Source organism: Anguilla anguilla, chromosome 14, assembly GCF_013347855.1.
Source record: "Anguilla anguilla isolate fAngAng1 chromosome 14, fAngAng1.pri, whole genome shotgun sequence".
Classification (NCBI taxonomy): domain Eukaryota; kingdom Metazoa; phylum Chordata; class Actinopteri; order Anguilliformes; family Anguillidae; genus Anguilla; species Anguilla anguilla.
The window spans coordinates 16,919,045-16,942,713 of record NC_049214.1 but is presented as its reverse complement, the minus strand read 5'-3'; the positions used below and the strand labels follow the sequence as shown (position 1 = coordinate 16,942,713).

Genomic DNA, 23,669 nt, shown 5'->3' with positions numbered 1-23,669 from the left:
CTCATTGGCTGGGAATATTTGGGGGTGAAGGGAGTAGAGGGGGGGTTGTGTTACAGAGTGATGTTGGTGGGAGCCATTTTGTTGATTTCATGTGGAAACAGACATGGCTGAATGCAGCGACATCACACAAAACACCCCTTTTCTTCTCCAGGGAGTTTCTCCTCTCCGCGCCTGGGAGAGAAACAGTATTTGTCTTTGTTGTCTTAAAGCACTGCGGCAGCCTGTAGTGCAGACAAAGCCTCAGGTTGGCTCTTTGAAATGCAAATAGCTCAAGACACAAAAGTATAAGCATGAGCATTTTTTCAATATTGCAGTAGGGCAATGAAGTTAAGGAACAGGTAAAGTGGATTCAAATAAGGAAGCAGCTTTTCTTTATAATGATAAAGATAATTATGATAATATAATTCCTTTGTTGAGAGCTGTACCACAGAAGAGGTTACAAATATGCCTATAAGTACATCTAACTATGACAGTAATTTCAGTTAAGGTAAAGAGAAGTATTCGAAGAACTACAGCAGATCATTTCTACACCACCACAGGTACATTTATGTAGCTTTTTTGGCTCTAAAAACCCGAGAAATGCCAGAAGATGGGGAGAAAATAGCCTCACACCAGTATATTTAGAATGGGGATCATACCAATCCAAGGAAATACAAGCCCATTACCTCATGCTACAGGAATACAGAAATCTCTCACGTACGATAGGCTGGAATGCTCCTTGAAAAACAGGGATAGGCAATATGTTTTTGCAGGGAGAGGCCATGGCAGACAAATTACTGTATAGCTATGTAACTTGACTTCCAAAAATCATGTGATAAAGTACCACATTACTCACTCACAAAATGAAATTACCTGGACAACACAACACAAAGAGCAACTGGAGGAGGATATTGTGTGTGCAATGTAATGTTGGAAAAGGAGTCCCACAAGGATCTGTGTTGCAACCTCAGCTTTTCCTACATAAATGATTATGATAGGGAACAATGTTAATAGCATAATGCCATAAAAATCGGAGGTTTAACGCTACATTGGAATTCATTAACGCAATCCAAAATATATATACAGCAAACTGGAAAGTTTTGCATGTGAGAAAAAAATGGGAGTATTTTATGGGAGGAGCAAAATTCAAGACTTTGCAGCAGTAGTTCAATAAAGTTTATCAGGATTAATTAACAGTGATAACCACACAGAAATGAATGGCCAAGGATAGAAAAAAAGGTTGGGATATTAAAGAAGAAATCAGAATCGAGTTTCATGAAAGAATAATTACTAAAAGCACTGCACTGATGTTCCAAACATGAAGGAATTAATGTCCAGTACGGACATTTTGGATTTCTATTTTCCAGTCTCCGGATTCCTCTGGATTAACAGCACCTCTGCTGGGGCTGGTAAACCTGCAGTGACCAGGAGGATGAATCTCCTTGTCTGAATTAATAGCTCTGCTGCTGCAGGGTGGCCCCTGTGTGTGGGAGCCATTTTACAGATAAACAGCATTAGCACATATTGAACCTGTAATGATCCTTTCCTAGAAAAGCAGGTAAATGATGGGATAGGGCAGGGGCACCACCAGGGATTCTGGGCCCCATTGGACCCCCTCCACTCCAGGAAATCCTATGTTCTAATATTTTCTGTGGGTCCCAGTCAGTCAGGGCCCTTGGAATCATCCTAACCCCCCCCCCCCCCCTTCACGGCACCCCTGGGATAGGGATTGGCTATGGTGTCACTTTAAATGTTAAACAGAAAACTCCCTTTCAGAATGCAGTGGGATCATCTCCAAGCACATTACTTTATGCACAGAGACACCAACCAACTAATGAGAGAGACCAGTGTATCATTGCTATCTCTCTTTTCAGTGCTCCCCTTGACAGCTAACAGCAGTGTAGAGCGGGGCCATTTATACTGAACAAGGCCTCAAGGGCTGTGGGTTCAAATCCTGAGTGGGTCAGTCCTTCAGCAGCAGGATTGTTTTGTTGGCTTTCATCTGTTAGCAGATGATTTTGGTTAAAAACTGATGTTTGTATCTGCTGTAGCTCAGAAATAACTATTCCTTGAAGCTGCGGGTGTTTTGCCCTTACCTGTGTCTGTCTGAGATGGTTGGTTTTGTATACTTAAGTGCTGGTCCACTGTAATCCTCGGCCTGTGGCACGAAATACGGGCGTTTTCACACTTGGCTCATTTCAGCCTGTCAATTGGATTCAGTCAGACCACTTGAGAGGCTGAAATGAGCATGCCAAACGAACTCAGAGCCCTCTGAAATGAACCAAATTCATTTCTAGTCCATTTACAATGTGGACACAAAGTAGAGCTTTTTTTGGTTCACTTTAAACAAAATGAGTTAGGTTCATTTTAGAAGAACTACTGTATGGGAAATATGGGAAATGTGGAAATATGGGAAACACATGGTAACACAATTTACACAAGAAATGAACATATGATCAGTTAGTGATCCAATCATGGTTCGTCCATTACCACCTGTACCACAAGTGAGATATGACTTGAGCCAACGAGTAATTTTATTTCAACATATTTTGTCACAAATCTTTGGTAGCTGTGCTTAGTGTATCCTACCACTAGAAGGCAGTGAAGACTTGTACGCAAAATTAATCTACGCATTTGTATCATGCTACATTGACAGATTCACCTCCACTGCAGCTGCATGGCAATGAGTGTGTTTCTGATTAATTTATAATGACTTTATGCCCTTTGATTAAATTTTCAATTAATCAGCTTAAAAACAACAAATCTGACAATATTTTCCTAGCCTTACAGTCTGTGTGGAAACCTATTCTCCACACTGTTATTGCCATGAAATCTTGATCACTGGCAGCTCATAATTACAGAGCTGGGCGAGGCTCCTGAGAGACGTGTGCTAGTTAGCTCGTTAATTAATGCGGTGGTGTGCCACAGGAAGGGGCGGGGCCCAGCGAGAGGGGCACAGAGACAGGCAGATGTGAAGCTCAGTGCTGCACTGACTGTCCTGGAGACGCCCCGGGTCCCTCAGCGTCCACCAGTCAGTATGTCCACACAGCCTTGGATATATTATATGCACAACTCCTGGCTAAAACCACAGCTGGCCTAATGCCAACTGCTGCCTGCTGTCTGATGACATATAGAGTAACTTCCTGGCTGTCGTCCCCCCCCCCCCGTTCACATCATCTGTTCGGGAGGCCGGTCTTCCGATGCTCGTCTCTGGCGGCTTGCTTCCTGCCGCAGGGTGACGCGGCAACTTAACAGAAAATGAAAAGCAAGCACGCACAGTCTTGCCCCTGGAGTGGACGGCAGGTGCATTCCTTCCCACAAGCTTCTCTCATTAATTGAATTTTTTTCCCATTAAACCTGGATCAGGGAGGGGCAATTTCCCCGGAACCCCTCCAAGACTGGAGAATGCGAAAGCAAAACAAATTCCCTTTGCTCCAGTTGTGCAGCAGAGTTAAATGGCCGAGCCGGAGCGTGCAGTTTACACAGTGAAGCACCTCAGGGGTGAAATTGTGTGGTTAAACTGCCCTGGGGCTGAAGAGGGAGATTAAAGAAAAGCCCCTGCCAAACGGCCGCTCAAAAAAAAAAAAAATCACTGCTTCAAAAAGCTTCAGCTTCCAAAACTGCCTGCTGATGAGGACAGCTTCATTCTCTCAGAACTGCCACCTTTCAAAACAACAAAGACAAAAGCACCTTATACTGGCCTCCACTAAAAGCCATAGTCTATGACGCCTGCAGGCTTTCAGCTTGGACAGCTCATAAGTACTCATAGTACTGTGGTATGTTGTATCATACCAGGGCAAGCCAGTAGTACATCCAGGGGTCATCACCCAAATCAGTGTCTATCATGCTTAAGTACAGGGTTCCACTTAAAGTATTTAATGCCTTTTGGTTTGGAGAAAGCCCATTAATTTTGTCTGCATACAGAAAACAGTATGCAGTACAAATTAGGAGTTGGATTAAAGGAGATATGGCTTCACAGTAAAAGAGAATTGATCCTTGCATGAGAGGAGCTAAACGAACAACAGCCAATATCATTAGAATTCTGTTGTCAGGGTGGATATTCTAAGACTCAGCACTATTTACTGCATTTTGTACATCTGAGTAGAAAGCTGGAACAAGTGTAAATCTTTGCAAATGCAGTTTTAAAAAAAATGTTACCACTTGTGTGAACAAGATTTTGAGGCACTGGAATATCCTAATTGTTCTGACATGAGTTCTGTCACACCTATTTCTCAAGGGAAACATTTCTGGGCAAATCAATGCATCATATGGCACCATCCGGATGCGCCTGCAGGAGCGTACATAGTAATCACACTGGAGACAGCCTGTGGGGCTTACTTGGAAGACGGCCTTGTCCTTGAGGTTGTGGCCAGGCCTGACCACGTTCAGCTCTGCCAGGCTCTGCAGAATCTCGCTGACTGCCTGCTCACACAGCGCTCCCGCCTGTGACTGCACCACCATCCCGCCCTCCTCGTCTTGCTCCGCCCCCGGCAGATGACGACCTTGGAAATGCAAACATCCCAGTGTCGTGAGATAAAATGTCACGGGTTGCCTTGCCATTCATTCCAGCAAACATTTCAACGCACTTCAGCTTCTTACTGTTCATATAAGGCTGATATGGCTATAAGTTAGAACAGGAGTTCCCAAACTTTTATCCAACTCAAGACCACCTAAACGAATCACCCTGTGGCTGAGGGTCCCCAGCTCAATAAATAATTAATGTTTGGCATCTCTATCCAACACCTACTTTAAGCTGCAATGCAGTGGCTTCTTAACACATGCATATGTAAGCATATCATTTTATCATAAATGTAACATCTTCACTTTTTTATGAAATACTAGTCTTCTCCTCCGTGGACCCCTGGGTCAGAGTACACGTGAGACAGTACACATGCTGTAAGCCCAGTCTCAGTCCGCTCTCTCACCTTCGGCTGACTGCTCCTCCGCTGACCTGTCGCTCTCTCCGTCGCCGCTCTGCTGGGCATGCTGCAGGCTGAGTTTGTGACACACCTCGAACGCCTGGCCCACGGTGCGAACGATGCGCATGGCCTGGGTCTGAGCGTGGCGGGCGGACAGACAGACAGACAGACAGACAGACAGACATGTAAGGACCCATGAGAGGGACGGAGGGCTCTGTGGGTGGGACCAAAGTAGGCTCTGTTACGGTACCTTCTTCTTGGACTTGAAGACGTTGCACCTGAAGGAGTTGTTGGATCCGTCACGGGCAATGTAGCTGAAGATCTTCAGATCTTGGGAGTCGTGGGAGACGTAGAAAATCCTGAAATTTGATGAGCAAAATCATATACAGCAAACGGCAAGAACACATGCGTGAAGGCTTAAATACGTTTTAGCTAAAAAACTGGTGTCTTTCAAAAAAATACAACCAAGATGCGCTACATAAAACTTTAAAACTTGACATCTTTAACAGATGCTTATAGCACTTCTAATTAAAGTCTTATTTATCACTGCACAGTATTGCAAGAGTAGTATTAGAGGACCATTAGTGTTTCCTACCACTGTGTAGAAGGACCAATATTGCTGCCTGATGCACTATAAAGAGACCAGTAATGCTACATGGTGCACTAATGAGAGAAATACTGCTGCATGGGGCCCTTTATACAGAGACCAATACTGCCGCCTGGACAGTATAGAGACTGATATCTCTGCCTCCTGCACCGCAGTACAGACACAGGTACTGCAGCCCAGCATGCGACAGTGAGATCAGTACTGCTGCTCTCTGCTCTGGAGAGACAGCAGCGTTACTGCTTTAACTGGACAAGGAAATATAATATTGTATTTTATGTAGAAAGGTCCATCGTGGCTATGATCCTCTGAGACTGGTCTTTCCCCCCACTTTTCCATGACATGGCAGTTTCTGTGAACGTGAGACTGAGTGGAGGTTTGTTACACCCAACCTCCCCAATGTGGAGCATAACTGCATTAGCACCAGAGAGGGCTGGCTGGGGGTTCATAGCAAATATGCCTGTCTGTGTCTTTATGGCTTTTAATTATGAGAGCCTCGAGCTCTATGGGACATCAGACTAATCAGTTTGGTCAGGAGGTGATTGCTCAGCGTAGTCTCTAGGCTGGATCTGTGTGAATGTTCACTTAGTCATCTCCCAACACTACAGAGGCAGCGCTGTTCTGTCTGTAATGTTTATTGCGTGACTGTAAAAAGTATCAGAAATACTGGAGCTCAAATAATGCATAGTCATGAGCAAAATTCCTAAAGGATGTGATATTACGGCATATTAACTTACTGAAAACCCAGCAGTCTCCAGTTAACAAGCTACATGGTGAGAGACACAGGAAGAGACTTGACATTTGAAAGTCCTATTTTAATATTTCAACAGAGGTGTTATTGGTCAACGTGCCAAATGCCAAATGCAGACCTGCCAACCTCAGGAAAATATTTTGAGTACCACAATATTCAGAGTAACGCTTAGTTCACATGCTTTCGCACCACTTCGCTTTGCACGCACACACAAGCCTTTCTAGTTTTGACTGTTAAAGTGATCAGGCAAAATTGTATAATTTGACCTGATTCTAAAATATCACTTGCACTGCACTGGGCTATATTATGATATACTTGCAAGTCAAAAGTTTGAGTACACCTGCTTAAAACAATTTTTTCATGATTAATATTTCATTATATGATACGTGTGCTTATACAAACTGATAACCATAAGTGAATTGCATTAAATTATTTAATAAAAATGGAAATAATTTATTCTGTATATTGTAACATATGTTTTCATTTTCACGTATTTACAGAAACGTATGTTGTAATGTAAAAAAAAAAAAAAAAAACTTATGTTGCAATGTAAAACACTGTCAATTATGATTAAAACCAAATTTCTGTTCATGATTTCCATTTTTATTTAATAATTGAATAATTGAATCAGCTTATATAGGCACACATCATATGGGTCTAATGAAAAAAAAGTATTCAATTGAAAAAATATCTAGGAATGTAGGCTTTTGTAACTAGAGGTTTAGTTAAAATATTACCTGAAGCTCCTTGGTGGCTAATGTCAAAATCAAAAGTTTTGAGGGGCGGAGGCACGGCCATTGCTCCTGATATTTTGCGAGGAACTTCTGGGGGGCATGGACTCGCTTCTTTTCAGTAGGTCTGCTGCTCTCTCTCTCTCGTTAGTATTCTCGTCATCTGACGTCATGATTATTTTCTAACTGCAAGGCTGGTCGGGTGACTGACTGGCTGCAATAATAGGAATTATTTGCTACGTTAGCAGTCTTTAGTCAAACACCTTTGCAATGGTCACTTTGCTCCAACAGAGCGTGCGCGATTCAAAGTTTGAACAGGGAGTCTTCATAGCGTTTGAGTTACTGCAGCTAAATTACTCCATCAGTTATTCACACGTCTCGTAACAAGGCTAAATCGTATGCGAGCTACTACTACGGCTAACTACGTCTAAATTCATTAGACCAGGCAATGTTTTTCTTAAGTCGTCCAGTTTAAGTGGTCACGTGCCCAGTGTGGCCTCATCCTCTTGTTCTTAGCTGATAGGAGAGGAAGCTGCCATGGTCTTCTGCTGCTGTAGCCCATTCGCTTTGAGGTTACACGTTGTCCATTCAGAGAAGCCATTCTGCACACCACTGCTGTTATTTGAGGACGAGTCTAGCACCACTAATCACACGTTATGCCCATTCTACTGTTTGGTCGAGCAACAACTAAGCGTCTTCACCACATCCCTGTGCTATTTTTACTGTATATTTTGCAGCCGCATGATTCACTGTTCAGAGGAGCAGGCATTCATGCTGACAAGCAAGTGTACCCTATAAAGTGGCCACTGAATGCATATAAAGACAGAGAGAAACGTGCGCACGTGCAATAATATTATCTCTTCAGTTGGCACATTGTGTTCAGATATGTTCTACATATAAGACAGTAAGCATGACTAAACATGCACTGGTGTAATGGCTTTTTCACCAATCGCTTGCATGCTTCATTTTCCATTAATTTCGAGGAGCAATAAAGTAGTCGCTCTACAAGAGCAGGATAAACTGAACCACCCCAGCCCATTCCACCTCAGAATATTCCCAGGCGGGAGACTGGGAATAAGTCACATGTCATTCTATAAAGTGACATCACCTCTTCAACACCAGAGTGTACAAAAACAAATCCCATCAACTGTGAATAAATAGCATTAATGAGGATTATCATGAATTAAAAATACGAACAAAGCAGTCAATTTCCATTTAGGGTAATTTCCATGACCTGTGCCATTCCCCAACAAAATAATCTTTTAAAGAGATACATTATTCATTCCAACATGATGAACATCCCAGTGGACTGGCCTTTAAATATAGATGTATGATGGGCATCTGCTCAAAGGGTACCACACCTTTCCATGTGTAGAAAATCTAGGACTTCCAAGCTATGACATGATTACTTCCAACTGGTGACCTTAGATCCCACTGTGATGCAGCAAAACAGTGGAGCAAATAGGGTAAATCCTTCCCACGTAGCCCCCCAACACACGCACACACACACGCACGTGACCAATGTTTTATTCATACAGAAGCTTAAATGAGAGCAATTCTAATTGCGCTTGGCTGGTACTTTGAAAGCCATTACTGCAATGCATCAAGTCATGCATAGGTGATAACAGCATTCTGCATGCATGTGACATACGGGCTGCATATTAATGAGCGGCGTGGTAGCTTAATGAGAGGCATTAATTACATATTCAGAAGAACTGCAGGCTGAGCAGATCCCAGCTAACTGGTCAGTGATAATAGTTATATTTATGTACACATTATCAAGCATCTGCAGACCAGATGTATATGACATGTTGAGTCACCTGTTTAATAGGGAGGTTGAAGATTATGCTGTATAAATGGATATGGTTTACATAAGGTTTTGAATCACCGGTGTAAGACTCACCTGTATATGGGGTCATGCATCACCATCATCTTGCTCTCATCCCAAGTCCATTCTTTCCTCTGAAGATATAAACAAATTTCATGAGGAAAAAATGAAAAAGCTGAAAGGTCCACAGAGCACTTCCTGTATAATTGATGTTGCATATGGGATGTAATGGACTGAGTGATGCTATAATTTGGCTCTTGCAACACAGCAGGCCAGAACATACCTTCTGCTTCTTCCTGAGGATCACCTTCACCCCGTCCACAGACACCATGATGCTCACTTTCTTCTTCTTGATGTTCTTGGCTTTGAATTCATACTGAAAAACAAGGGGAGCAGATGCTGATAAACACATGAATCTCTGGTCCTAATTTTGCACTTTGACAGGTCACAGGAACAGCAGCAGAATGAGGTCTCAGAGAGTGTCATGTGTCTCTTTTAAACTCTGCCGGGCTCTCAGCGTGGTGACAGTGGCATGTAATTACCCCTGCCTCTCACAAACCGACCCCAGGCAGGAACACTGACATCATTATATGGAAATGCTGAAACACAGTAAGCTATCAGAAGATTATTCCAGCTGCTCGCAAATATATCATGTCACCTAAACAGCTTGGCAGCATGCAGAGAATACCGTTTTTAACACTACATATTGCTGAGCCAGCTGGAAGTTTAACTGCTACTCCTCTTCATCCTCTTCAGTCATACCCATTATTCCTTGGGAGTGCTCAGGCAGTTGCCATGTACTCCAGGTAAAAAAGCCCAATTAAACATGCTCCTAAGAGAGTAATTCCATATTCTTTGAGCACTGCGCCCATTGGGGACTGTTAAGAGTTGGCTGTAGTATCTTTGGTCCAGTTGGCTCCTTTTTTTGCACAAACTTTTCCAAGCACATTTCAATTTTTTACAGTGGGTTCAGTCATCCCATTATCTCATCCCTTGATTTTATTAACAGGAGTCCCTTCAGTCTCCCACTGGCCCATATAAATGGCCTCCCTCAGTCTCACACATGCTGAATCTATTGAGTCACAAACGAGTCAAAATCACAGGATGCCTGGATGGAACAAGTCAATATGCCCCTTAACAGTTCACTTCTCCTGCATGTCAATCTTAAAGGGCAACCGTGTCTGGTGACACCAGTCCCCCCCAGACCGCACCATGCAATGTGGACGGGTTTGAGTCCACTCCAAAATTGATTAAATGAATTTCTTTAACTGTTTTCCAATTCCAGTTCGGGTCCTAGAATTAGCACAGTGTGGACATATATAGAGCAGGAACTGATCTGATGATTGTATGTGTAGCAGGGTTTAAACAGAACCACACTATCCATTTGAGCTTGTCCTAAAGCGAGAGGTCCTTGTTGTAGGACAGGACACTGCTTTCGTAAGGATGGCTTCAAAAAACCTTTTCTGTGGTATCTCTGTAAATTAGAACCCACTTCTCTATAAACAGAGTGACTAACAAATTCTGTCATAGTCTAATTATGTTCAGCAAGGTCCTGGATGAGAAGGAAGGCAGACAAGAACACAGCTGTCATGTCAGACTTTTTCCATTAAAAGATTTATTTAAGCATGATGGAGGGAACTTTGTGAGATCCTTCACCTGAAAAGTCTTATTAAAAGCCTCAGCCATACATGTTTTAAAACAATGTCATGTCTTAGTTCTTCTGCTGCTTCATTGCCTGTGAGTGCAGGAAAACTGTGCCTTTCATTCTTTTGGCCTGATGGTTAGCCAGACTTCCAAGGTCTAATTGGTCACTACTTGAAAAAGGCCTGCCAAAGTCAATGTGAACCAGAGAGCCTAGCTGTGTTCCTGTGTGAACATGTCAGTAGCTCTTTGTATGTGTGTGTGTGTGTGTGTGTGTGTGTGTGTGCGTACGGTGCTTCCTTCCTTTCCTGTTGCTGCTGGCCGACAGTGATTAAAGTTTCAGGGTCCCAGAGGGAAGGGAATTGTGGGAGCTGATTAAATGATGAATGTGTTAGACATGCAAGAAGACTGACACATTAGCAGGAATATAAACATTGCTCAGCGCTTTGTTTTACACACTAATGAGGACAATAACTCCTTCACTTCAATGTCTGCATCAGCTGCTGTCCCATCACAGCATTACAAGACCCAGGCTCCACATTCCATACTGCACTGCTTACACATCACTTCTTTTCTTTTATGTAATCCATTCTGAGTAGTACAAATGAGGAACTTTAAGGTACAACGGTTTCCCGCCTGGGATGTGATCCTGTGACCTTCTGGTTGTGTACAACCTATTTGTCACACTGACCGTCTAGCCCATGAGAACATTTTAATTTTCTGCACGTTTTTTGGTCCGTTGTTGGTCATTAATCATAGCAGCTTCTGCCAAGTAGCAAAGGTTCTTCAGTCAGTGATGTGTGCCAACCTGCAGGCATGTGGCCCTGTACGAGTATACAGACCCACACATTTATTGCATAGAGTAAACCATAGAGTATTTGCCACATTGTTCTTAACTTTGCTTGATGCATTTTAGAAATGGAATTTAAAAACGAAATAATATGACAATATTATTTTTTACCATTTTCCATGGTGGTTAAACTCCCAGTGGGGTATAGCTATTGAAAAAACACTTTCTTGGACGTGCTACAGAAAGTTAATGAGTGCCGCAGCATTTATACAGGTATTTCCTGTAACTTTCAGGGTGCACACAAAGTCACAATCCACCGTAATCTTAATACCACAGATTTCAAGGCACAAAAGGGCTGTTCTGGAGGACCTCCCAGGAAAAGAAATCAAGTGGAAACCAAATGACTTTGTCAGCAGGCCGAGCGATGCTCCTGGCTAAAGATCCATCACAGAGCATGTTTGTTTTGTGTTGTGTGCGCATGAGCATATCTAGAGATATTTCAAGGTTAAACAATGCAACCAATGTGAGTGTGTGAAGGATGATGGGGGAGGGGGGTGTCAGGGAGAAATGATGGCCACTTTATTCTCAAGAGCGTTCAACATCTGCTAGTCCATCTATCACGCTGCAACATTAAAATTGTTGCATTAAGAAATATGCAACATCAAATTCCCATCCCTCATATCTCAACAACTGATTATATAGATTTTTCTGCTGTTGCTAAAATGACCTTGCAATTAGAGACGTGTAGGACACAGCAACAGAAAAACTCCTATCTGATATAGGCTACAATGTTATGGTTCTTTTAAGAGGCATGTCCAAAGTTGGCACATTTTATGCCAAATTAATAGGGAATTTCTTCTGTAGCCTGAACCAAAATCCTTGTGCCAAAACCACAATACACCTTACCTGTCGCAGAAGTACCTACCTCTTCATAAAGAACAACAAATTGCAGTGTTTTATGCCACTGTTTAAAATGTAAAAGTTAACACCCTGTATGTTCAGAACAAAAGATCAATACACACTTGAGAAAAAAGGAAGCCGTTCAGGCAAAGCGAGAACATTGCTGAATCAATGGTGCAAATGAACCAAAGGAAACCTAGCAGAACCAAAGCTGTTAGCTGGGAGGTAGCAACATCTATGGGGGTGGATAGAGGGGCTGGCATCTAATGCGCAAGATTATTCTCATGGAGCAAAACAAGACCCACTACAGGAAAAATTACAGCTTCCTTCTCAGGGTGCTGTCATTGCTGTTTAAGGGAAAGGCAATTCCACATACCCCAAAACTAAAATCTTCATGTACCAGAATAACTTTAAGACTCCCCTCCTTGTAAAAGTACTTGAAAATAAAACAGCAGCCACACTCCTGTATGGCCAAATGTTTTATAATTTACATTTTGTATCTGCTTGAGACAAAAAAAAAGGTTTTGTAACGTTATTCAAGCATGAAATTTTTATATTTTCTTAGCTTAAGTGCAAAGTGTTTTGAAATATTCAGGGATTAATGCACTTGCATTGTTCCCAATGTTGTTTTATTTACATCAGAGCAAACAATTAAAAAGTTGCTCTTGACAACCCTTTCACTACACAGCAGTTTGACAATGTGGAAAAATGCTGAACGTTGGCAAGCAGAACCAGCTCCTTTGGCTTGTTCTGAAGCAGTTAAAAAAGCCTTGCCAACAGGAACATTTTGATCACTACTGAGCACTGCATTTTCCAGGCCAAATGCAGCCACTCTCTCAAAATCAGTCTTATAGGGCAGAAAGGCCTCTTACAGACATTACAAAAAATATTGCTTAAATGATCTGAGGGTTAAAACTTATTGCACTTATTTACCCAAATTGAATGTAATTAAAAATTACATTCAAGAATGAGCGTGCTTCTGAGTGATTTCTATCATGCAAGCAATTAAAGTTCTCTTCAGAACACATCTTTTAAGAAACTGTGTTATAATTTGGTTTCTCATACACACCTTGAATGGAGGGAATTCATTGTTATGCAAACACTGACCTTTAAACAAACTGGTGAGCCTAAATTAAATTTCTCACAATCTGTGCACCAATTTACCATTGTCCTTGATTTCTTTGTAAATATAATTTCAAACAGCATTTTCTTTCCAGGCTAAGTAACACTATGTTTGATAAATTCTATTAGAAAAGTGTTGTCACTGGGTTTTTAAATGATGAGAACAACATATTTTAACAAATAACAGAACTAGACATTTAATAGTTGAAAATGCAATTCTTAATTCAAATTAAAAGAAGTATTAGCTGGCCTATCCTTTTTAAACAATTAACACAAGGAGATGAATGTTCAAATTGCCCCTGATAAAAGGTCCCCATCAGACACAGATTTCAGGGGGTTCATTTTGAACTTACATTAACTGTCTAAATAATACAATAATGGAAGACATCTTTATCAACTGTCCCTTAGCCTGGACCATGTTCATTTATTCACTTGATGAGCTTCTAAGAAATGTCTTTGACTTTTTTCTCGTTAGCATTTTTAATGAATTCATAATTAACATCTTTTCAATCCTTTGTAAGGGAAGGCACACAGTGCCTAAGTCTGCTGTCACACACCACATGAAAAAGCTTTACAACTAAAATAATATTATGGGTACAATGTGGCTACAGTGTCTGTCACTTCTAAGATGATTTATTTATTTATTTATTTTAAATCAAGCAAACCTGCACTTGGCTTATAAGCATGTGATTTCTGAAACTGTATCACCCACTTTATCATATTATGTAGACTTATGTAAACCCTTTCTGCATTATTATTTGACCCCATTGTCCATTTGAATTCTACAGATTATGTGCCAAGATTACAACACACAATATTTCATGATAGTAAATTAGTAAAAAGATGTTAGACTCGATACGATTCCCTGTCAATGGCTGAAGATGACAGGTTTTGTTCCCTTGCGAATGCCTGCTGGACAAGGAGAATGCAGATTACCCAGAGACTCCGGGCCAGTGTCCTCACAACCACAGAATGCCAACCATGTTGGAGGTCACAGTGGCTCTCAATAGCGCAGCTGAACCTATACCGCTGTACAATGGCTTCTCTGATGTATCCAAGCAACCACATGTAGCTACACAGTTCTTTGGAATCCAGTTTTCTCAGAAAAATGCAGAAACTGTCATTAAGCATCTTCACGAACTGAAAATACAAAGAGACCATCTATCCTTCTTCAATTCAACTGGAAAACAGATTTTCAAGATCATGTGGAATGGAAAAAATTTGACTTCATCAGAATGGGTGCATACTATTTATTTTTGCCTTCAACGAGGAGCTATTAACCATGACAAGGATTTCTAATATTAAAAATGAAAAATCAGATGTAGAGTTTTTGCCTTTGCATGAATCAGACAAAGCAAGCTACACTGAGTAAACCAGCATATAGGCTAGGCCTAATCGTTCAAGTGGAAGCTTTCCAAAACATTCTGCTATCAGTCTCTGTACTGGGTGATGTCATCATCAACAAGGGGACCATCTCACATTTCATACATATACATGTAGGCTACACCCTCATTCTTTTGTCTCTCTCAATCTGTCAGATTTGTGCCTCTTGCATGCACACATACCAAGCTTGATTTAGTAGGGAAATTCAGCCAGAAGTCACCCTGCATTATGTTTTCATTTCCATGCACCCTATTTTAAGTTTGTAAACAATTAATCTCCAACATAAAAATAGTACATTTATTAAATGAATCAAACAAGCTCCATTGCTGGTGTGCTGATGCATGGATACTGTTACCACAGATTAAATAACCTTTTTACTGATCCTTCTTAACCTGGGCCAGATTTAAAACGAGGTGCAAAACCTGATAAATTGGCTTATAGACCAGGTGAAGTAAAGAGACTCTGGGAAGCCTCAGTCTACTGGTGAGAACATTAAGACCCATTTCCATGACGTTCGCTGTGGGAAATGACTTTGGCCCATTTCAGCGTGATGTCAGAGGAGGGGGCACCTATCAGGGCCTATCTGACAGGCAGTTTTCCGCTCGGCTGCAGGAATTAGAAACCATATTGATCTGACTCTCCAGCTCGTCTTCAGAAAGCACACAGGCCATGCAGCCCCTTCTTTAGCAGAACCAGGTTTTTTGGAAAACAACGGAAAGATGCTCAGGCGACATAGCTCAGGAGGTAAGAGCGGTTGTCTGGCAGTCGGAGGGTTGCCGGTTCAAACCCCGCCCTGGGCGTGTCGAAGTGTCCTTGAGCAAGACACCTAACTCCTAACTGCTCTGGCGAATGAGAGGCATCAATTGTAAAGTGCTTTGGATAAAAGCGCTATATAAATGTAGTCCATTTATGTATGAGATCCTAGTCACTGGAAATAGGCTCAAACACCAAAGAAGGGCAGGGAATTAACTTCTGCAAGTTAAGCAGTAACTGACAGGTAAGAAATGAAAGATTCCAGCCCACTGCATCATGTTCCATCCCCAGACATAACGAAGATGTTAGTGAGTGGACCTGAGGAGCAGTAATGATCAAATAAAGTGTTCAATTCAAAGTTCCCCACTGAGGCATTAGTGTGTGTCACATACTATGCTGTCCTTTAATAAAAAAATTCATACACTGAATAGAAAGGCCAGACACCTATATGTGTGGGAACAAAATATCAACATTTCAATCACCAAGACCAATATACCAATTATATAAATGGCCAACTATTTACTAAGCATTCACTAAAAGTCTGGAGGAGTTCTGGCAAGTGCACCTGTCTCTATGTGTCCTATAGTCAACCTGGCCATTGAGAAGTAGGGTAGCTTGCGGTTGTAGAGAAAACAGGTTCTGGGAACTATCAATGCTGTTGCCTAAGTATCTGCTGGCCTGTCTGCTGTTTCAGTTGCGTGGGCCTGTCTGCTGTTTGTTTCAGTTGGGTGGGCCTGTCTGCTGTTTTGGTTGAGTCGGCATGTCTGCTGTTTTGGTTGGGCCTGTCTGCTGTTTTGGTTGGGTGGGCATGTCTGCTGTTTTAGTTTGGCGGAACGCGATGGTCTCACATTGCTTCTACGCGGCCATATTTTTTCCTTCTCACCTCTTTTGTTCAGTGCCATTACCTATCCTTGATAAGGCTACCGTATAGCACTGCTCATTACGTACTGTGCTCAGCAGCCCTGCCCTCCCATTCTGACCATGCGCTCTCTTTTCCCCTTCATACCATCAGCCATCAGCTTGTTGCCATGAGGTTACAAGGGAGGGAGTCTTCCCTCTAATTGGACCACCCCGTAAAAACTGATTAAAACCCTGTTCCATTTTGGAATGGAAGATGGTGGCATCCTTCTTATGGCCACTGTTGGTGGAAGGTCCCCACCCATAGCTTCCATATCTCTGCAAAACCCATCACTCAGTGTGCCCATCTCCAGCGTATGACACAAGCAGACAGGAATGTCAGATAAGCAAATTCCCATGGATTTATGTAGCAGGACACCTTTATTTGTTTCTGTTCTGTATGTACCTATCAACAATCTCTTCTTGCTGTCAATTTTTACAAAATTAATTTTGTTTTTTAGATTCTTTTTTTTATTTTTATTTTACCTCTGGAGCATGTACTCAATGCAGGGATCTGTAACAGTACAGTTGTAACAATGCACTGAAAATTGATACCTCTTTCATGACAAGATTTCCCTGAATGGAGAACATTACACAAGGTGGCTGAAGTTCGGAGATATGGCCAAGCAGAAACCCTATACATAACCCTACAGTATGTATGAAGAAAAAACGGCTCCTGTGCTGGCATTTGGAAGGCACAGAAGTCAGATGTTGGCATGAAAAATGCATAATGCTGAATGGAGAGGCTCTGCCATAGAGAGCGCTTCCTCCACAACTGGCCGCTTAGAAAAACCACCACCCACTGCCTTAAGCAGATTTCATGCCATGAAACCCAAGTGACCCATGTACAGTATGTTGTCCTCAATTTACTGTCCTGGTGCTTCAGTACTGGTATGCATGAACTGTATTCAATCTGTGTGCTATGGACACACATCAGACCATGACCACACACTGTTCTGTAAACATGCACCCAAGTTACTCTTGAGATCAGGGGCCACGTCCTATTTAGGAAGCAAATTACATAATTTCTGGTGACATAACTAAGAGGGTCCAGCTTCCGGGGGTCTTTCAGACTGACAGAGGAGGGTAAATTCAACCAATGACAAATGTCAGTAAACCACATCAGGGACCTGTGTGCATCTTGCAGAATTTGTGAATCTCTGCTGTCATTCTAAATCAGCCAATAATCACAAACTCTTGCTGCTTGTTTTCCAGAAATGTGTAAGGCAGTTAGGGCATTCTCCTTTGTTTTCATCTTTAGTTTGAACCATTGTTGATGTCCTGTAACCTGTGGGGCCGCAGCTGTGTTTTCACTGGAAAAATTAGCTCAGTCACAAGAGGCCACTGGTCACACCTCTTCCAGTCACCCCAGTTAGGCAAAGGCCAGCACGCCCGTTTTTCCTTTTCAGTAAATCAATTTCCAGTGTGCAGAGTGGTAACGGCAGGGTGCCGTCTCAGTGGATGCGATAAAAAGGTGTAGCAGACACACTGAACCGTACAGCACAGTATTCACTTTAGGTCCAGATCTCTGCCATTATAGAATGGTGTTTCTGTCAATGCGCCCTGCAGGGGAGTGATGAAAACTAGGACAGAGCTCTGGAGACATGTTCCCTCTCCCCCCACAGCCCTGGAGAGAATCTCTGTCACTGTTCCCCATTTATAGCCCTGGCTTCCTGGCAATGATCATATTTCACAGATTGCTATATAGTGTGGATGGTTATAAACTTTTTTCAAACATTTCTGGAAGTGTTAAGTCTCACCATTTCTCATTCACTGCTGAAGACACAACTGTTTAGGAAGGGGACCTACCTCGCATCCAACAAAGACTCTCAATTAAGTTTATAACAATGAGCACAGTACATTAAAAACAAAATGAGTTCTAATGTTAATTGTGCTGAGCGGAAGCAGAAAAGTGAACTCCAGGGATCTAATTTATCCAATGGTCTTAAGATCTGAGATAGTCATGGTTTTTTGTATAGGCCACTAAGAAGTTATAAAACTGCACTGTTTTGTGGGTATGATTGTATCCCTGTGGGTTACGTGGACGTACCATGGGTTTGAGGGCTGCACAGGAATCCCTGAAGTGGGCAGTGTTCACAGCGTTTAATTGATTTAATCAATTTTAAGCATAAAGAGTACAAGAATCATGAACAATAACAGTCTCTTTTTTAATAAATATTTTTGGGGCTTTTTCAGCTTTATTGGACAGGACAACGTAGGGAGACAGGAAGAATGGGGAATGAGAGACAGGGACACGCGGCTGGATTCAAACCACCATCGTCGCTGCTCGTAATGAGCATGTGCTCAGTGCTCTACAGGCTACGCCACGAGACACGCAATCAATGACTGCCTTGTGAATGGAAGCACATTCACATGGGTTCCAATTTACGTTCATTGGAGACTTATAAATAACAGGTGCGTAAGACGTAGATACCCCACTTTAAACCAACCTAAGCAACTTTTTTCAGTCTCAGTTATCTTTATAAATCAAGCGTAAACACAACTTTGTAAATTATTTTAAGATTAAGTCTAACTTTATATCAAGAACATTTTTATAAATGAGGCCGCAGATGAAATATGGCATCTCTCATTTCATCTCCATCCATCTACGCAGGAGAAAGCCCTGCTTCGCCTGAGCAGTTCACTGCCAGAGCTCTGCGGCACTCGGGAGCCTCCCCAGCGGACGATGACAGCAGCAGCGGCAGATGAGGCGGCAGCTCTGGCGCCGCTGACACAGACCCACAGGTGAGATGGCCGTCCTCTCCAGCAGTGACAGGTTATTACCGGCACGTCACTTTCCATCGCTCGCTAGCGGCAAGACGTGCGTTTCAGGGGAACCAGAGGAACTGGAACGGCAGGACAACAGACAGACTAACAGAAAAGGTGTGTCTCTAGCCCTTATGAGCGGTGATTTATTCAGTTAACCCTCCTCTGCTTTCACGTCTGTGCAAATGAGAAAAGAAAATTGGTGATGAAAAGATCCTCTTCACACTGTACATCTCATCATACAATGGGAGGATGGCAGCTAAGCTAGGCACCCAGGCCCAGAACAACCACCACGCCCATCCAGCCATGTAGTGCCGTAGCACCCCCACCTCTCACCCACTTGCCTGCCCCAATGGGGTCAGAGACTCAGAGCATGGGGCCTTCACCCTTTCTGGGCCTGGTCTACAGGCCTCACACAACAGGAAGTTTGCTCCAGCCTTACTCACATCTCCGCCACTCTCAGCCCCGCTGAGGAAAGCATCTCTGCATGGCTCTGTTCTCTCCGGCACTTCTCAGATTAATTAGAGGAGAAATGTTTTCCAGACGTAATAAATAAAACTCTCCAATGTGTGAGATTAATCCACACGCCGCCTCCTGCCAGCTGGTCTGGCACTACTGCAGTATAGCTCAGGGGTAAAGGAGCCAGAGCTCACGCACCTAAAGACTGGGGCTTAACACAAGCACGCTGAGCACCTGTGCTTATGCCCCACGGCTTCACCTCCTCTCATCAGAGCTGCTCAGCCTGCCTGCAGTTCCAGTCACAGCTGAGCTATGGGACGTTTGTGATTAATTCACAGGTACATTATTTGTGCCTTTCCCCCCTGCAGTTGCCAGTTTTTGTGTTGTCCCCTGAGCGTAGTTCAAAAGAGTAGGATGGATGAAAGGGGACGACTGGGTTTCATGTAAAATTAAATAATACTGGCCTATATAAAAATCAGGGATGATCCAAGAGGTTTTCCCAAACTCTACAGAGACCAGAGAAGGGATATCAGGGGCCTTCCCATCAAAAGTGTAACCCGTTATTGGGCCACAGGAGGCAGGACAATGGGTATAATCCTATTCACCCGCGGGTGGGTAAGACCTGGGAAATGAAGCAGCTCCTTCCGCTTCAAATGGCAAGGAATATAACAGGATTAGGGGCAGACAGATTCTGGGGACTTAGGGCTGTACGCTCTATAGGGACCCCTGGTGCATTGGTTACCTCCCCCCCTAAGATAAGTGGGGTCCGCAGTCTGCCCATGTTATAAACAGGGAAAGGGGGGCACATATACAGTCTGCTGGTACAGAACTGCAAGAACAATAAGGATAAAAGCACCATCTGTCAAGAGAAGGGACAGCCTACATAACTGCTGAAATTGAAAAAGTAATAACACTCTGTACATTAAAGCAATATAAACCGAGCTCACAGCTTACTCTTGTGAAGTGAGGCTCCTTGTCCCCAGAGAATTCAGCAGCATGACATCTCAGTGTCATTTTCTGCGAGGTTCAAATAGCACAATCTATCTAATAGTCTGATTTCAGCTTTGCCTGGGGACTAACTTTATGTGAAATAAATTAATATGCTCAATACTGAGAGTGCCTGATCTTCCATTCTCATTGTCATAATGCAACCCAGAAAGGTACTTTACATTTTCACAGAGGAGAGTGTAAAATACAGATCAAATATATCCACATGTATCCACACAAACACTAAATATGCAAGAGTGACTCCATTGCACACAGGATTATATGGACAAGCTGTCCTTTCTGCTGCTTCCAGGTATATGTTAGGGCAGCAGACTAATCCACAAACTCCCACAGGCCTCCTAAGAGCGGTGGTTATGCATTGGGGGCTTTGAGAGAGCACCATAGACAGGTGCCTGTCACATCACGACTGAAGAAGCACCAGTCCATAAACACATACCCAGGAGTGGAGTACATCCTCTCTCTCATACTCACTCAGTGTAGCAGTACAAGAGGTAAGGGGGAGGGGGTGCAGCTGTATGACTACATCAACTCCCCATCTCAGTACAGCACAGCATAGGTCCCCAACCATCTTCATAATGCTCACAACACTACACATGCACAGAGGGACAGGCTAAAGATACAGACTCTGTCCATGCCGGAGTGTACTTCCTCTAGCTATGCTGTTCTGAAGATAATTCAGCTGAATTCAGTTCTCACTCTTTAATGGAGGAAACCGCAGCTCCAGCCTGCCCGGCTCTGCAGTGCAGAGGGGGCTCTCGCCTTCCTCAGACCCAGCAGTGATGCTCCAGGGAACAGGAGAGGTAATTGGTCATAAATTCTTCCTGCGCGAGCAGCAGCAAGAACTGCTGCCACTAACGGCAGTGGCAGCCACACAGCGACAGCAGGCTCTGCTTCTTGTGTGAGGCACTCATTGGAGGACAGCTGAATAATTGACATGCAAAGAGATGGGCTCTTTGATTTAAGGAACCTCACCTCAAGCAACCTGCCCTGGGAGGACTGCTGTATAACTTAATAAAAACCAGAGTACATCTGATTTGATTTAGATTTTATTTAGCACAATTAAAATATAAAACAGAAACAGAAGAGATTTAAAAACAGTGAAATAGTGCAGGGAGAGGCAAGAAACCCAAGGGGCTTATACATGGCCTCACCCTAAAAAAATGACAACATCAAAGTGTTCTGTCAGAAAAGGAAACGCTGACAGAAGCTCAGTGCTACTTAGATTCCACTGAAATTTGAAATGTCTTTTGTCAGGGTTAGCCTCCAACAGTATAAAGCCAGGACCTTCTTAAGCAGGGTCAAAAGAAAAAAAATAAGAGCACAAAGTGAAATCATACCAACTGCGTACCCTTGGACCATTTCAGCCTAAACTGTGTGAGAAATTAGTGTGACAAAGGACATTGTCCACAAAAAATGAAATAAAAAAAAAAGAATTAATAGTAATAAAATAAATAATAAACCACAGGGACCTTTGGGGGAGAATGATTGGTTCAGACAGAAACAGTGTGTCAGAATTTGCTGGGAGGCAGAGCTCTGAATGTGCGCTGTGGCCTTTGTGTCCTGGGCTGGCAAATTGGCCTGGAGCACTGCTCAGTGACCTTGCACCCCCCCACCCCCCCACCCCCCCAGCACCAAGCTTCAGCTCACTATGCAGAGGCATACTCTTTCTGCAAAACTGGCACGGTGCCAAGAGCCATGCTGAGTCCTCCCCCAGCCCCCGTACCCAGCCTGGGAGCAGTGGGGGATGGGGGGGGGGGGGGGGGCGTGCTGCATAACGGTCCTGAATTAACCAGACCTGAGCCGTAGGCCCACAAAGCACCCACTCACACAGAGGGATCAAAGGCAGAAGCTCACATGGGGTTTCCCATTAAGACAGAGGGAGCAGCAAGGGATTCCGATTTAGCAAAGGCGGGATGACACAAATGCACAACAGTGTGCACAGAAAAAGATCTGGAAAGAGGGAAAAACAGGCAGAGGTTCAGCAATTCCCAGAAAAGAGATTATGTTGCTCACATACTGAAGCCAAAATTCATGAGATTACGCAGCCTCAGAGAACAATACACTCCTCTTGTAGGCAAACTGCTATCCATGAATCATCTAGTATTTGAGCAATCGCTGAAAAGTTAAAAATGATGCAACATCCAAACAAGTATGACATTAGTTGGTAACATTTTACTCTCAGCGAAAACATAAAAACATGCTGCACATACTGCACATCACAAGGCCACAACTTAAATGACCTCATTCATTTTATAGCCATTTACAGTCTCTTTAGCAACAAGTTGTGTGAAATTGGGTACTTAGTACTTCTGAAACAGCAGAAGCAGCAGATCCCTCAAAATATGATTATTATGAAACACTGGCAGCAGCACTCATAAACAGCAGTATTTTACCTCTGTGCTATCATAAATATGCTAGTTTTATAAAGTATATCTGTAATAACCAGTCATGCCAGGAAAGGCTTTCACGGGTATTCTCTTGCTTGAGTGGACAGCAAACTGCAGCGACCTGTAACTTTTACAGAGAGCATGGTGGACAGCTGCCAGTCATCTCTTAGTGAAGCAGAAATGCGCTGTGGAAAGCTGGTGCTTTAAGAGCGGCCCTGAACGTGGAAAAGGTATTGGGGGAGGTCATGGTTCAGTCGGCCCTCCATCTCTCTGCACATGGGCCATGTCTGTCAGCCTAAAAAATACACACAAGGAAACAAACAGCCTCAGCACACTCCATTCAGTAAGATGTGCTGGGGTGTGACACACCCCGCTCCACGAAAAAGCCCTGATTGCATCTCAGCAACCCAGACAGGACATCTGCCAGTTAGCATGCTAGCCATCTGATTAATTTGTCGAAGAGCCCCCCTATTGTGCTAGCTTGTTTATGCCATGTTAAATGCTCACAGGGCTGTGTGTGTTGCTAACACACTCGTACACACACACACACACACACACACACACCTCCAGGCTGAGTTGAACAGGAGCCAAATGGGCAAGGGGAGAGCAACTGTCGATGTACACTCTCTGTCCCTACTGTCAGTCTAAAGTAGGGCATCCCATCTCTCAGCTCAACAGCCTTGAAGCCCTTTCCTCCACTATTAAACCACTAAAGTAAGTCACGTAAGATAATGCTGTTAAAGTCAGCAGA

General features: G+C 43.1%; 1 protein-coding gene across 2 annotated transcripts in view; it reads right to left on the bottom strand.

Annotated features, from left to right (window-relative positions):
* The window catches only part of si:dkey-34e4.1 (carboxyl-terminal PDZ ligand of neuronal nitric oxide synthase protein), a 57,247-nt gene that overhangs the window by 21,396 nt on the left and 12,182 nt on the right, over window positions 1-23,669 (bottom strand). For both annotated transcript variants that reach the window (XM_035392190.1, XM_035392189.1), the window contains exons 3-7: window positions 9,096-9,188; window positions 8,888-8,946; window positions 5,149-5,257; window positions 4,905-5,034; window positions 4,318-4,481 (exon numbers count right to left, since the gene is read on the bottom strand). In XM_035392190.1, the coding sequence (XP_035248081.1) occupies window positions 4,318-4,481; window positions 4,905-5,034; window positions 5,149-5,257; window positions 8,888-8,946; window positions 9,096-9,188 (555 nt within the window). The remainder of the gene's footprint in view (window positions 1-4,317; window positions 4,482-4,904; window positions 5,035-5,148; window positions 5,258-8,887; window positions 8,947-9,095; window positions 9,189-23,669) is intronic.